The sequence below is a fragment of the Pan troglodytes genome, chromosome 5 (genome assembly GCF_028858775.2).
Source record: "Pan troglodytes isolate AG18354 chromosome 5, NHGRI_mPanTro3-v2.0_pri, whole genome shotgun sequence".
NCBI classification, from domain to species: Eukaryota; Metazoa; Chordata; class Mammalia; order Primates; family Hominidae; genus Pan; species Pan troglodytes.
The window spans coordinates 158,702,875-158,719,209 of record NC_072403.2 but is presented as its reverse complement, the minus strand read 5'-3'; the positions used below and the strand labels follow the sequence as shown (position 1 = coordinate 158,719,209).

The 16,335-nt window shown below is 37.0% G+C and overlaps 1 protein-coding gene across 1 annotated transcript in view; it reads right to left on the bottom strand.

Moving 5' to 3' along the window:
• Positions 1–7,507: 7,507 nt before the first annotated feature.
• ADGB (androglobin) overlaps positions 7,508–16,335 on the bottom strand; it is a 218,191-nt gene continuing 209,363 nt past the window's right edge. The window contains exon 36 of the mRNA XM_054686389.2: positions 7,508–7,777. Within this exon, the coding sequence (XP_054542364.1) occupies positions 7,592–7,777 (186 nt within the window). The 3' untranslated portion in view covers positions 7,508–7,591. The remainder of the gene's footprint in view (positions 7,778–16,335) is intronic.

Sequence of the window (16,335 nt, the reverse complement as noted above, 5' to 3'; positions counted from 1 at the left end):
TCTCTCAAACTGTCTTTTTCTCAATCCTTTGACTCCGCTGGACTTTGTCACCCCCACGACCTGGTGTTGGGTGTGATCAGCGCAACAAGAGTGAAACTCCATCTCAAAAGAAAAAAAAAATTAGGAGGATGGCTTGAGTCCAGGAGGTGGAGGTTTCAGTCAGCTGAGATTATACCACTGCACTGTAGCCTGGGCAACAGAGTGAGACTCAGTCTCAAAAAAAAAAAAAAAAAAAGCATAATTCTGAAGCATAGTTATTAGTATTTTTAAACCTTTTAAATTTGAGACTAAATTTCTTCTAAGAACAAAAGCCACTTTTCTCATTGCTGAAATTTTCAGAGATAATCCTGTTGCTTTATGAACTTCTTTCACTTCTAATTAAAAATGCAGGCAGTTTAGAGTGTCAAACATATATTTTATTACATCTTAAATATTTGGAAGCTATTTTATTGAAATTAGAGCATTTTAAACTCAAATGGATTCAAATACTAGCTTTCTGAGGAAAACTAACAAGTTAGCATTAAAATATTTCTAAGAAAGAACAATTTCTATTTTCAGTTGGCCCAATATCTTGTTTTATAAGCATGCAGTTAAAGATCATTACAAATAGATTTTTTTCTCTCCAGAAGCAGGGTAGTATTGGACATCCCCTGGTTACTTTTTCTTTCCTTTCTTTTTTTTCTGTGTGTCAGGAGCTGGGGTCTTCTTTTCTGTCTCCAGCTTCATGGCGGCTTCCTGAGCAGACATAGCTTCCAGCTTTACGCGCTCAGCTTCCAGCAATTTGTTTCTGTACTCTTCCCGGATGTTGAAAATTTTCTGTCAGGCTTCATTTAAGGAGTCCTGTTCCAAAGTAAAACCCCAAACAAATAAGTTTCACTGGTAAAGGCTTATGTTCCCAGAAAGAAAAAAATGAAATTCCTTTACCCTCTCCTTATGCCCACACATTCATAGGCAAAATGATTGAAGATGGAAATTAGTGTATGGTCTCAAAAGCTTATCAATACACAAAACATAGCAACAAAGGGTTCATGAGATTTTAACACAGTATGGCAAAATAAAAACAGTTGTAGAAAAAATAGTCAAAACCTACTTTTTTTCCCGAAGGTATTCTGTATAAATTATTTCAAATATAATCTATATGAGATATTAATAAGCCCAATGTCTCTTGCAAAGTAACTGTGCTCAGGAAATTACTAGTTTCCCACATGTATGCTATCCTTGACAAAATATATGAGCTATACTTGATGACGAAGCTCCAAATAGTATGGCCAAATCCATTGGTTACTTTGCTCTTGTCAGCTTGACTTTCATTCTCACTGATTTAGCAGAACTGTATTCATCAAGGATACCAAGGCCTTATATGTAGCTAAATCCTGGATCATTTACTGTTCTTATTCTTGCTTAACCACACTCTCTCTGCCTGGATCAACTGATTTCACTTAGCTCTTAGATTGTCTTCTGTCCCACCAGCTGCTCCTATTCAGTCACCTTTGCTGATTTCTCCTTTTCTCCTTCATCTCTTAAAAGGGAAGTGGCCAAATGAATTGCTTACTGTTTCAAAAATAATATAATCAAAGAATAAGGATTAAAGCAGAGATGCTAGCCTGAAAAGACTCTTCTAGAAATGACAGCTTTGTCTTCGTTCTTGAATTTGTCAAGAAATTTTCCATGTTTTTTGCAACCAGCTTAATTTTATTGAGATGTTGGAAAAGCTGGATGTCAGAATCGGACTTCCTGAAGTTTTTACAAAAGATAATACTGTAGCTACCATAATAAAACTGGATTGACTAAACCAATTGCACAAGTACAAGATGATAGTAGTGACATATTAAAGAGAGAGAAAGAGACAGCAAGAGAATGAGCAGGAGAGAGAGACATTTTAAGGAGCATGTGTAAATAAGTTTAATATACATCAGTAATCCCTTGAGGAATGAGTATAAAACATATTCATTCTCCTATCTGATAAAAAATGTTATTGATCATGTTTCTCTTAAAATAGCTTCAATCAAAACTCACTCTCTCTCTGTGCCTCACACATAAATGGGTGTGAACTCAAAGCTGTCTGAGTTAGTATTTTTTCCCCATTTCCTCTCTATCTGCTGCATTTACTTGGTTATTACACACAAAAACCACAAACAGCAATCCTGAAATTCCCTTTTGTTTTCTAATCTAATCTAATCGATTTCCCACATGGTAAATTGAACTTACACAATTTTAATATCCATTCATTGATTTACTGATTCATTAATTAAGCTTTTGCAAAACAGACATTCCTCTGAAGCTCTGGGGACACAACAGTGAATCTAAACAGAATATCTGTCCACATATAGTCTCTATTGTAGCAGAGAACAATCAAAAATGAAAGCATAGTATTTATAATATATCCACATTTTCATACACCAATAAATACACATGCAAAGTGACCGAGAAAAAAAAAATCCTGCATCTGTAGTTGTGGTCCAAATAAAGACAATCAGCAGGATTATCTCAGCATTTAGATCTGTATGGTTGGCACAGGTGAAAACACAATAAACCACCAACCGACCCTAAAATCCATGAAATTCCACTTGAAACTCTAAGAAATATCCAGAAGAACATGCCTTAAAGTAAGAGAACACTCTTTGAAGAAGTAAGAACCTGAGAAATGCTGGCGAACAGGGAGAAAGAATGTTGAGACCAAAGGGTCACGGATTCAGATTACTGCAAGAGAAAAAATATCAAAGATAGAACTGTCTTGAAAACCAAGGTCCACAGAAATCTAGGAAACAGAGGCTTAGAGGCAAAAAACTCAATCTGTCATAAAGCAGGATTTTCTCTGAGAGACAGAGAAATGGGAAATCAGGCCATATTTTGATGATTACAACTCTAAAGGAAAATAAAAATCTCAGATCCCCCAAACTCATTACACCAAAGGGAGAGATAAGCCTGGAGAGCCTGGAGGCTGAGTCATGCAACACGGCCATTCTTTTCCCAAATGAATAGCTTGTTCTTCACAACCTTGTGTCAAAGCATTGTACATTTGTCAGACCCCATAGAAAGGCAAAAAGCTTCACTGTCCAAGTTGTTCCCAGGTAAGTTCTTTGCTGGCCTGGAAAGCTTTCAAAAATGTGTATGTTCCCATAAAACAAAGGCATGTCATTTAAAACTTTAGATCTGCAATCCAAGTCTAGCACCTAAAATTAAAGTCTGTTAGATTTCACGCTGACAATGTCGATAACAAGTTTGTCTTCCCAGGTGCAGAACATACAAGAAGGGATCAATCATTCCTCCACCTAACCTGAGATGTCTGCATGGTTGATTCTTCCTTTACTCCCTTGTTCTTGGAATGTTCACCTTATCTGATATAAAATGTGCATTTCATGGGCACTGATTAAAATCTCACAAAAATGTAACCATTTGCCTCACCACCTACCTGCCTCTTCCTACATGCCTTCCCCCCTTTAAAGAAATGTATGAACATTCAACTTCCTGAAAACCCCTTCAGAGAACACAAGCACAGATGTTTCTGTGACTCATGTTTTTTTGTTTTTTGTTTTTTTGGGGCACCCCCTTAAGCTTAACAAATCATTGATGAAACTCTTGCCTCAGTCTCTCATTGTGGGGCGTCCTCCATCCGTAAAGCTGGGAGAGTTCCTTTAGATTCTTTGTCATTTATAGGAACCTGCTTCTAATAGTTTATAAAACTCAATCTCTTAAATAATGGGGGAAAATCTGTTATTAAAGATGAGATAAAATGAAACAAATAATAGAAAATGAAAACATCCCAGAGAAGTATGCTTTGATCAGAAGAAAAATGTAACATAATGATTCAAAATAAGCTACAAAAAAACTATCAGAGCTTTGGAAAAATAGCAAACATCAGAAATAGAAAAAGCTTAAAGAGTAATAGTTTAAAAAACACAGCAGGCTGGGCACGGTGGCTCACACCTGTAATCCCAGCACTTTGGGAGGCCAAGGCAGGCGGATCATGAGGTCAGGAGTTTGAGATCAGCCTGACCAACATGGTGAAACGCTGTCTCTAATAAAAATTAAAAAAAAAAAATTAGCCAGGCGTGGTGGCGCACACCTGTAATCCCAGCTACTCAGGAGGCTGAGGCAGGAAAATCACTTGAACCTGGGAGGTGGAGGTTGCAGTGAGCTGAGATCACACCATTGCACTCCAGCCTGGGAGACAGAGGGAGACTCCATCTCAAAAAAAAAAAAAAAAAAAAAGTAAAGAAAGCAAGTGAAAACCATCAAACAAATAATAGCAAAAAATATCTGAAAGAAAGTAATTGATCAAAAATACATCATTTAAATTATAATGACAAATTGCAGATGAATTTTTATCTAACTTAAAGAATATATAATATTGTTACTACTTGACTACCCTGAATATATATATACACACACTACCTGAATATATATATACACACACAGACACACATATATGTATATATAAAATTCATAAATTAATGAATAAATTATGGTATATCTGTACCATGGAATATTTCCTAGCAATTAAAAAGAATTAATTAGCAGTGACTTCAAGAGATTCTGTGTTGTTTGGTGAGAAAAAGCAAGACACATTGTATTATGCTTAAAAGAATGCCATTTTGTAAAACAAACCAGGATATAATATAAAATATTGAGGTGTGAGCATATGAGATGAATGAAAAATATGGAAACATTCAAAATAGGTTGTTTCTATGTATGTACTTTGGGAGTTGGGGTCATAAGGTTGTGAAGCTAAGAGTAGGCAAAGGATAATGTAAAAATGCACATTTGAATTTATTAAGTAACATTACATATACAAGTGGGCAGATGTATAAAATATTAAATTAACTTTTTCATGTAAACTTAAAAAAATTTTTTGAAAAATAAACATTGTATATTTTCAAAGTATACCACATGATGGTTTGATATATGTATACACTGAATAATGATTAATATAATCAATTTAATTACTACTATTGATTCTGATGGCACCATCCATTCTGTGCCTGAGATATGCAATTTGTCAGCTTATAACTAAATGTTTGTACTCTTTGACCAACATCTCCCCATTTCTCTCACCCCTAAGTCTCTGGTAACCACTGTCCTACACTTTGCTTCTATGAGTTCAACTTTTACAATTCCACATATGAGTGAGATTATGCATTATTTTTCTTTCAGTTTCTGGCATATTTCACTTAGCATAATGCCCTACAGGTTCATCTATGTTGTTGCAAATGGCAGCATTTCCTTCTATTTTATGGTTCAATTATATTCCATTATATATATATATATATATATATATATATATATATATATACACACCACATTTTCGTTATTAATTCATCCATTGATGGACACTTAGGCTGTTTCATATCACTATTGTAAATAATGCTGCCATGAACAGAGGGTTGCAGACCTCTCATAGACATACTGATTTCGTTTCCTTTAATATATACCCAGGAGTGGGATTGCTGGATCATATGGTAGCTCTAGTTTTAATTTTTTGAGAAACTTCCATACTGTTTTCTGTAATGGCTATTCCAATTTACATTCTCACCAACAGTGTATACAGGGTTCCCTTTCTCCACACCCTCCCCAACACTTATCTCTTGTCTTTATAAAAGCCATCTTAACAGGTGTGAGGTGATACCTCGTTGTTTTGATTTGCATTTCTCTAATGGTTAATGATGCTGAGTACCTTTGCATATACCTGTTGGTCATTCCTGTGTCTTCTTTGGATAGGTGTTTATTCAAGTCCTTTGCCCATTTTTAAAACCAGGTTATTTGCTTTTTTTGCTATTGAGTTATATGAGTTTAATATATTTTAAATATTAGCCCCTTATCAGATATACGGTTTACAAGCATTTTCTCCCATTCTATAGATTGTCTTCATTTTGTTGTTTCCTTTGTCGCGCAGTAGCTTTTTATTTTTATGTAGTCGTACTTGTTTATGTTTGCTTTTGTTGCCTGTGCTTTTGGTGTCATCTCCAAAAGAAATTGCCAAGACCAATGTCAAGGAGATTTTTTCTGTATGCAATCTTCTAAGCATTTTATGAGTTCCAATGTTACATCTAAATCTTTAATCTATTTAACTTTTTTATACAGCATAGGGCAAGGGTCCTATTTTATTCTTTTGCATGTGGATATTTAGTTTTCCCAACAACATTTTTGAAAAGATTTTCTTTCATCATGTGTATTTTTGGCATCCTTGTCCAAAATTAGTCGACCATATATGGGAGTATTAAATATTTTTAAGCTAGGCATGGTGGTTTATGCCTGTAATTCCAGCATTTGGGGAAGCAAGCTGACATGGGTGGATCTCTTGAACTCAGGAGTTTGAGAACAGCCTGGGAAACATGGCGAAACCCTGTCTCTACAGAAATTGGCCAGGTGCCATGGCTCCAGCCTGTAATCCCAGCATTTTAGGAGGCCGAGGTGGGTGGATCACCTGAGGTCAGGAGTTCAATACCAGCCTGGTCGACTTGGTGAAACCCCCGTCTCTACTAAAAATACAAAATTAGCCAGGCGTGGTAGCCGCACCCCTAATCCCAGCTACTCAGGAGTCTGAGGCAAGAGAATCACTTGAACTCAGGAGGCAAAGGTTGCAGTGAGCTGAGATTGTGCCATTGCACTCCAGCCTAGGCAACAAGTGTTTGGAAAAAGCTGAGTATTGGGACAAAAACTGAGGCAGGGCTTGCATGTCTGACATAATGTCCTCTGGAATGTGTCTAGACTTGCTGGCTCCTTGCTTCTAGCCCTCCTAGGCTCCTATTCCCATTATCTCAAGTAGCAGAACATGTTCCATACAAATGCTAAACCGTCACAGCTGTAGATGATGCGCCTGCCCTTTTGACCTCCACATTCTCACCACCTGCTTCTTTGTTGATTACCAATAAATAGCGTGGGCTCCCACAGCTCGAGGCCTTCGCGGCCTCCACGATCGCAATGGCCACTTGGTCCCAGCTTTCTCTCTCAAACTGTCTTTTTCTCAATCCTTTGAGTCCGCCGGACTTTGTCACCCCCACGACCTGGTGTTGGGTGTGATCAGCGCAACAAGAGTGAAACTCCATCTCAAAAGAAAAAAAAAATTAGGAGGATGGCTTGAGTCCGGGAGGTGGAGGTTGCAGTGAGCTGAGATTATACCACTGCACTGCAGCCTGGGCAACAGAGTGAGACTCAGTCTTCTAAAAAAAAAAAAAAAAAAAAAAAAACATAATTCTGAAGCATAATTATTAGTATTTTTAAACCTTTAAAGTTTAAGACTAAATTTCTTCTAAGAACAAAAGCCACTTTTCTCATTGCTGAAATTTTCAGAGATAATCATGTTGCTTAATTTATGAACTTGTTTCACTTCTAATTAAAAATGCAGGCAGTTTAGAGTGTCAAACATATTTTATTAAATATTTGGAAGGTATTTTATTGAAATTAGAGCATCTTAAACTCGAATGGCATCAAATACTAGCTTTCTGAGGAAAACTAACAAGTTAGCATTAAAATATTTCTAAGAAAGAGCAATTTCTATTTTCAGTTGGCCTAATATCTTAACAGCAGGCAGTTAAAGATCATTACAAATTTTTTCTCTCCAGAAGCCAGGGTAGTATTGGACATCCCCTGGTTACTTTTTCTTTCCTTTCTTTTTTTTCTGTGTGTCAGGAGCTGGGGTCGTCTTTTCTGTCTCCAGCTTCATGGCGGCTTCCTGAGCAGACATAGCTTCCAGCTTTAGGCGCTCAGCTTCCAGCAATTTGTTTCTGTACTCTTCCCGGATGTCGAAAATTTTCTGTCGGGCTTCATCTAAGGAGTCCTGTTCCAAAGCAAAACCCCAAACAAGTAAGTTCCACTGGTAAAGGCTTATGTTCCCAGAAAGAAAAAAATGAAATTCCTTTACTCTGTCCTTACGCCCACACATTCACAGGCAAAATGATTGAAGATGAAAATTAGTGTATGGTCTCAAAAGCTTATCAATACACAAAACATAGCAACAAAGGGTTCATGAGATTTTAACACAGTATGGCAAAATAAAAACATTTGTAGAAAAAATAGTCAAAACATACTTTTTTTTCCCAAGGGTATTCTGTTTAAATGATTTCAAATACAATTTGAGATATTAATAAGCCCAATGTCTCTTGCAAAGTAACTGCTCAAGAAATTACTAGTTCCCCACATGTATGCTGTCCTTGACAAAATATATCTGAGCTGTACTTGATGATGAAGCTCCAAATAGTATGGCCAAATCCATTGGTTACTTTGCTCTTGTCAGCTTGACTTTCATTCTCACCGATGTAGCAGAACTGTATTCATCAAGGATACCAAGGCCTTATATGTAGCTAAATCCTGGATCATTTGTTGTTCTTATTCTTGCTTAACCGCACGCTCTCCTCCTGGATCAACTGATTTCACTTACCTCTTAGATTGTCTTCTGTCTCACCAGCTGCTCCTATTCAGTCATCTTTGCTGATTTCTCCTTTTCTCCTTCGTCTCTTAAAAGGGAAGTGGCCAAATTAATTGCTTACTGTTTCAAAGATAATATGATCAAAGACTAAGGATTAAAGCACAGATGCTAGTCTGAAAAGACTCTTCTAGAGATGACTGCTTTGTCTTCATCCTTGAATTTATCAAGAAATGTTCCATGTTTTTTGCAACCAGCTTAATTTTATTGAGATGTTGGAAAAGCTGGATGTCAGAATCGGACTTCCCGAAGTTTTTACAAAAGATAATACTGTAGCTACCATAATAAAACTGGATTGACTAAACCAATTGCACAAGTAGAAGATGATAGTAGTGACATATTAGAGAGAAAGAGCAAGAGAATGAGCAGGAGAGAGAGATATTTTAAGGAGAGTGTGTAAATATGTTTAATATACATCAGTAATCCCTTGAGGAATGAGTATAAAACATTCATTCTCCTATCTGATAAAAATGTTCACGTTTCCTTTAAAATGGCTTCAATCAAAACTCAGGCTCTCTCTGTGCCTCACACATAAATGGGAGTGAACTCAAAGCTGTCTGAGTTACGGAGGAAATGGGGATAAAATACTATCTGCTGCATTTACTTGGTTATTACACACAAAAACCACAAACAGCAATCCTGAAATTCCCTTTTGTTTTCTAATCTAATCTAGTCGATTTCCCACATGGTAAATTGAACTTACACAATTTTAATATCCATTCATTGATTTACTGATTCATTAATTAAACAAACTTTTGCGAAACAGACATTCCTCTGAAGCTCTGGGGACACAACAGTGAATCTAAACAGAATATCTGTCCACATATAGTCTATATTCTAGCAGAGAACAATCAAAAATGAAAGCATAGTATTTATAATATATCCACATTTTCATACACCAATAAATACACAAACAAAGTGACCAAGAAAAAAAATTCCTGCATCTGTAGTTGTGGCCCAAATAAAGACAATCAGCAGGATTATCTCAGCATTTAGATCTGTATGGTTGGCACAGGTGAAAACACAATAAACCACCAACAGACCCTAAAATCCATGAAATTCCACTTGAAACTCTAAGAAATATCCAGAAGAACATGCCTTAAAGTAAGAGAACACTCTTTGAAGAAGTAAGAAACTGAGAAATGCTGGAGAAAGGGGAGAAAGAGAATCCGAGACCAAAGGGTCACGGATTCAGATTACTGCAAGAGAAAAAATATCTAAAGATAGAACTCTGTCTTGAAAACCAAGGTCCACAGAAATCTAGTAAACAGGGGCTTAGAGGCAAAAAACTCAATCTGTCATAAAGCAGGATTTTCTGCGAGACAGATCATTGGGAAATCAGGCCATATTTTGATGATTACAACTCTAAAGGAAAATAAAAATCTCAGATCCCCCAAACTCATTATGCCAAAGGGAGAGATAAGCCTGGAGAGCCTGGAGGCTGAGTCATGCAACACTGCAATTCTTTTCCCAAATGAATAGCTGTTCTTCACAACCTTGTGTCAAAGCATTGCACATTTGTCAGACCCCATAGAAAGGCAAAAAGCTTCACTGTCCAAGTTGTTCCCAGGTAAGTTCTTTGCTGGCCTGGAAAGCTTTCAAAAATGTGTATGTTCCCATAAAACAAGGGCATGTCATTTAAAACTTTAGATCTGCAATCCAAGTCTAGCACCTAAAACTAAAGTCTGTTAGATTTCACGCTGACAATGTCAATAACAAGTTTGTCTTCCCAGGTGCAGAACATACAAGAAGGGATCAATCATTCCTCCACCTAACCTGAGATGTCTGCATGGTTGATTCTTTCTTTACTCCCTTTTTCTTGGAATGTTCACCTTATCTGATACAAAATGTGCATTTCATGGGCACTGATTAAAATCTCACAAAAATGTGTAACCATTTGCCTCACCACGTACCTGCCTTTTCCTACATGCCTTCCCCCCTTTAAAGAAATGTATGAACATTCAACTTCCTGAAAACCCCTTCAGAGAACACAAGCACAGATGTTTCTGTGACTCAGGTTTTATGTATTTTTTTTTGGGCACCCCCTCAAGCTTAACAAATCTCCATTGATGAAACTCTTGCCTCACTCTCTCATTGTGGGGCGTCCTCCATCCATAAAGCTGGGAGAGTTCCTTTAGATTCTTTGTCATTTATATGAACCTGCTTCTAATAGTTTATAAAACTCATTCTCTTAAATAATGGGGAAAAATCTGTTATTAAAGATAATGAGATAAAATGAAACAAATAATACTTAGACAGAAAATGAAAACATCCCAGAGAAGTATGCTTTGATCAGAAGAAAAATGTAACATAATGATTCAAAATAAGCTACAAAAAAAACTATCATAGCTTTGGAAAAATAGCAAAAATCAGAAATAGAAAAAGCTTAAAGAGTAATAGTTTAAAAAACACAGCAGGCTGGGCACGGTGGCTCACACCTGTAATCCCAGAACTTTGGGAGGCCAAGGCAGGCGGATCATGAGGTCAGGAGTTTGAGATCAGCCTGACCAACATGGTGAAGCCCTGTCTCTACTAAAAATAGAAAAAAAAATTAGCCAGGCGTGGTGGTGCACACCTGTAATCCCAGCTACTCAGGAGGCTGAGGCAGGAAAATCACTTGAACCTGGGAGGTGGAGGTTGCAGTGAGCTGAGGTCACACCATTGCACTCCAGCCTGGGAGACAGAGGGAGACTCCATCTCAAAAACAAAACAAAACAAAAAAACACAGCAAGAAAAGTAAAGAAGAAGAAAGCAAGTGAAAACTATCAAACAATTAATAGCAAAAAATATCTGAAAGAAAGTAATTGATCAAAGATACATCATTTAAATTGTAATGACAAATTGTTTGCAATGAATTTTTATCTAACTTGAGAATATATAATAATGTTACTACTTGAATATCCTGAATATATTTACACACACTACCTGAATATCCTGAATATATATATATAAACACACAAAGACACACATACATATATATATAAAAATCATAAATTTATATATGAATAAGTTATGGTATATTTGTACCATGGAGTGTTACATAGCAATTAAAAAGAATAAATTACCAGTGACTTGAAGAGATTCTGTGTTGTTTGGTGAGAAAAAGCAAGACACATTGTATTATGCTTTAAAAAATGCCATTTTGTAAAACAAACCAGTATATAAAATATTGGTGTGAGCATATGAGAGGAATGAAAAATATGGAAACATTCAAAATAGGTTGTTTCTATGTGTGTATTTTGGGAGCTGGGGTCATAAGGTTGTGAAGCTAAGAGTAGGCAAAGGATAATATAGAAATGCACATTTGCATTTATTAAATTAAGTAACATTACATATACAAGTGGGCAGATGTATAAAATATTAAATTAATTTTTCATGTAAACTTTAAAAAAATTTTTAGAAAATAAACTTTGTATATTTTCGAAGTATACCACAGGATGGTTTGATATATGTGTACACTGAATGATTAATATAATCAATTTAATTACTACTATTGATTCTGATGGCACCATCCATTCTGTACCTGAGATACACAGAATTTGTCAGCTTATAACTATATGTTTGTACTCTTTGACCAACATCTCCCCATTTCTCTCACCCCTAAGTCTCTGGTAACCACTGTCCTACACTTTGCTTCTATGAGTTCAACTTTTACAATTCCACATGTGAGTGAGATTATGCATTATTTTTCTTTCAGTTTCTTGCATATTTCACTTAGCATAATGCCCTACAGGTTCATCTGTGTTGTTGCAAATGGCAGGATTTCCTTCTATTTTATGGTTCAATTATATTCCATTATATATATATATACACATTTTCTTTATTCATTCATCCATTGATGGACACTTAGGCTGTTTCCATATCACTATTGTAAATAATGCTGCCATGAACAGAGGGTTGCAGACCTCTCATAGACATACTGATGTCATTTCCTTTAATATATACCCAGGAGTGGGATTGCTGGATCATATGGTAGCTCTAGTTTTAATTTTTTGAGAAACTTCCATACTGTTTTCTGTAATGGCTATTCCAATTTACATTCTCACCACAGTGTGTACAGGGTTCCCTTTCTCCACACCCTCCCCAACACTTATCTCTTGTCTTTATGATAAAAGCCATCTTAACAGGTGTGAGGTGAGATGTCATTGTTTTGATTTGCATTTCTCTAATGATTAATGATGTTGAGTACCTTTGCATATACCTGTTGGTCATTCCCGTGTTGTCTTTGGATAGGTGTTTATTCAAGTCCTTTGCCCATTTTTAAAACCAGGTTATTTGCTTTTTTTGCTATTGAGTTATATGAGTTTAATATATTTTAAATATTAGCCCCTTATCAGATATACGGTTTACAAGTATTTTCTCCCATTCTATAGATTGTCTTTTCATTTTGTTGTTTTCTTTGCTGTGCAGCAGCTTTTTATTTTTATGTAGTCCTACTTGTTTATGTTTGCTTTTGTTGCCTGTGCTTCTGGTGTCATCTCCAAAAGAAATTGCCAAGACCAATGTCAAGGAGATTTTTTCTGTATGCAATCTTCTAAGCATTTTATGAGTTCCAATGTTATATTTAAATCTTTATTTAATTTTTTTGCATAGCGTAGGGCAATGGTCCTATTTTATTCTTTTTCATGTGGATATTTAGTTTTCCCAACATCATTTTTGAAAAGATTTTCTTTCATCATGTGTATTTTTGGCATCCTTGTCAAAAATTAGTTGATCATTTATGGGAGTATTAAATATTTTTAAGCTGGACGTGGTGGTTTATGCCTGTAATTCCAGCATTTTGGGAAGCAATCCGGCATGGGTGGATCTCTTGAACTCAGGAGTTTGAGAACAGCCTGGGAAACATGGTGAAACCCCGTCTCTACAAAAAAATACAGAAATTGGCCGGGTGCCATGGCTCCAGCCCGTAATCCCAGCATTTTAGGAGGCCGAGGTGGGTGGATCACCTGAGGTCAGGAGTTCAAGACCAACCTGCGACCTGGTGAAACCCCCGTCTCTACTAAAAATACAAAATTAGCCGGGCGTGGTGGCTGCACCACTAATCCCAGCTACTCAGGTGGCTGAGGCAAGAGAATCACTTGAACTCAGGAGGCGGAGGTTTGCAGTGAGCTGAGATTGTGCCATTGCACTCTAGCCTAGGCAACAAGTGTTAGGAAAAAGCTGAGTGTTGGGACAAAAACTGAGGCAGGGCTTGCATGTCTGACATAATGTCCTCTGGAATGTGTCTAGACTTGCTGGCTCCTTGCTTCTAGCCCTCCTAGGCTCCTATTCCCATTATCTCAAGTAGCAGAACATGTTCCACATAAATGCTAAACCGTCACAGCTGTAGATGATGCGCCTGCCCTTTTGACCTCCACATTCTCACCACCTGTTTCTTTGTTGATTACCAATAAATAGCATGGGCTCCCACAGCTCGAGGCCTTCGCGGCCTCCACGATCGCAATGGCCACTTGGTCCCAGCTTTCTCTCTCAAACTGTCTTTTTCTCAATCCTTTGACTCTGCCAGACTTTGTCACCCCCACGACCTGGTGTTGGGTATGATCACCCCAACAAGAATGAAACTCCATCTCAAAAAAAAAAAATTAGGAGGATGGCTTGAGTCCAGGAGGTAGAGGTTGCAGTGAGCTGAGATTGTGCCACTGCATCCCAGCCTGGACAGGAGAGCCAGACCATGTCTCAATAAATAAATATTTTAAATAACAAAGATTAACAGAAGAAAGGATAAGTAAAATCACCTGCCAAAGTGAAACCGCTTTGACTGGTTAAAAAATACTATGAGAGTTTTGAGATAGTCATGAATTAGAAGTGTGCTTTTGGAGAAAGTCAGTTTCCTGCTATGTGCCTCAGTTAATCCACTCATTGCATTGTTCTAAGACTAGGGTATAACAACTTCATCTGTGTCTTAGAGAAAACACGACACTGGTGAGCATGAAAAGAGATGTTTGAGATCACACTCTCTACACCCAGGTGACCATGATGGGTTGCTAGGATCTAGAGTCCTAACACTTTGGGTGGGTTAAGCCAGGGTAGTTCTTGGTCTATGAAGGAGGTTTCTTGAAGTTCAGTTTTTAAAAATGGCATAATTTGGCCCAAAGTGGTGGCTCACGCCTGTATTCCCAGCACTTTGGGAGGCCAAGGCGGGCAGATCACTTGAGGTTAGGAGTTTGCGACCAGCCTGGCCAACATGGTGAAACCCCGTCTCTACTAAAAATACAAAAGTTAGCAGGGTGTGGTGGCAGGTGCCTGTAATCAGGGCTACTCAGCAAGCTGAGGCAGGAGAATCACTTGAATCTGGGAGGCAGAGGTTGCAGAGAGCCGAGATTACACCACTGCACTCCAGCCTGGGCAACAGAGTGAGACTCAGTCTCCAAAAAAAAAAAAAAAAAAAGAAAGAAAACATAATTCTGAAGCATAGTTATTAGTATTTTTAAACTTTTAAAGTTTAACACTAAATTTCTTCTAAGAACAAAAGCCACTTTTCTCATTGCTGAAATTTTCAAAGATAATCCTGTTGCTTTATGAACTTCTTTCACTTCTAATTAAAAATGCAGGCAGTTTAGAGTGTCAAACATATATTTTATTACATTTTAAATATTTGGAAGCTATTTTATTGAAATTAGAGCATCTTAAACTCAAATGGCTTCAAATACTAGCTTTCTGAGGAAAACTAACAAGTTAGCATTAAAATATTTCTAAGAAAGAACAATTTCTATTTTCAGTTGGCCCAATATCTTATCAGCAGGCAGTTAAAGATCATTACAAATAAGTTTTTTCTCTCCAGAAGCAGGGTGGTATTGGACATCCCCTGGTTACTTTTTCTTTCCTTTCTTTTTTTTCTGTGTGTCAGGAGCTGGGGTCTTCTTTTCTGTCTCCAGCTTCATGGCGGCTTCCTGAGCAGACATAGCTTCCAGCTTTAGGCGCTCAGCTTCCAGCAATTTGTTTCTGTACCCTTCCCGGATGTCGAAAATTTTCTGTCGGGCTTCATCTAAAGAGTCCTGTTCCAAAGCAAAACCCCAAACAAATAAGTTCCACTGGTAAAGGCTTATGTTCCCAGAAAGAAAAAAATGAAATTCCTTTACCCTGTCCTTATGCCCACACATTCATAGGCAAAATGATTGAAGATGAAAATTAGTGTATGGTCTCAAAAGCTTATCAATACACAAAACATAGCAACAAAGGGTTCATGAGATTTTAACACAGTATGGCAAAATAAAAACAGTTGTAGAAAAAATAGTCAAAACATGATTTTTTACCAAAAGTATTCTGTTTAAATTATTTCAAATATAATCTATATGAGATATTAATAAGCCCAATGTCTCTTGCAAAGTAACTGTGCTCAAGAAATTACTAGTTCCCCACATGTATGCTATACTTGACAAAATATATGAGCTATACTTGATGACGAAGGCTCCAAATAGTATGGCCAAATCGGTTGGTTATTTTGTTCTTGTCAGCTTGACTTTCATTCTTCATCAAGGATACCAAGGCCTTATATGTAGTTAAATCCAAGATCATTTACTGTTCTTATTCTTGCTTAACTGCACGCTCTCCTCCTGGATCAACTGATTTCACTTAGCTCTTAGATTATCTTCTGTCCCACCAGCTGCTCCTATTCAGTCACCTTCGCTGATTTCTCCTTTTCTCCTTCATCTCTTAAAAGGGAAGTGGCCAAATGAATTGCTTACTGTTTCAAAAATAATATAATCAAAGAATAAAGATTAAAGCAGAGATGCTAGCCTGAAAAGACTCTTCTAGAAATGGCTTCTTTGTCTTCGTCCTTGAATTTATCAAGACATTTTCCATGTTTTTTGCAACCAGCTTAATTTTATTGAGATGTTGGAAAAGCTGGATGTCAGAATCAGAATTCCTGAAGTTTTTACAAAAGATAATACTGTAGCTACCACAATAAAACT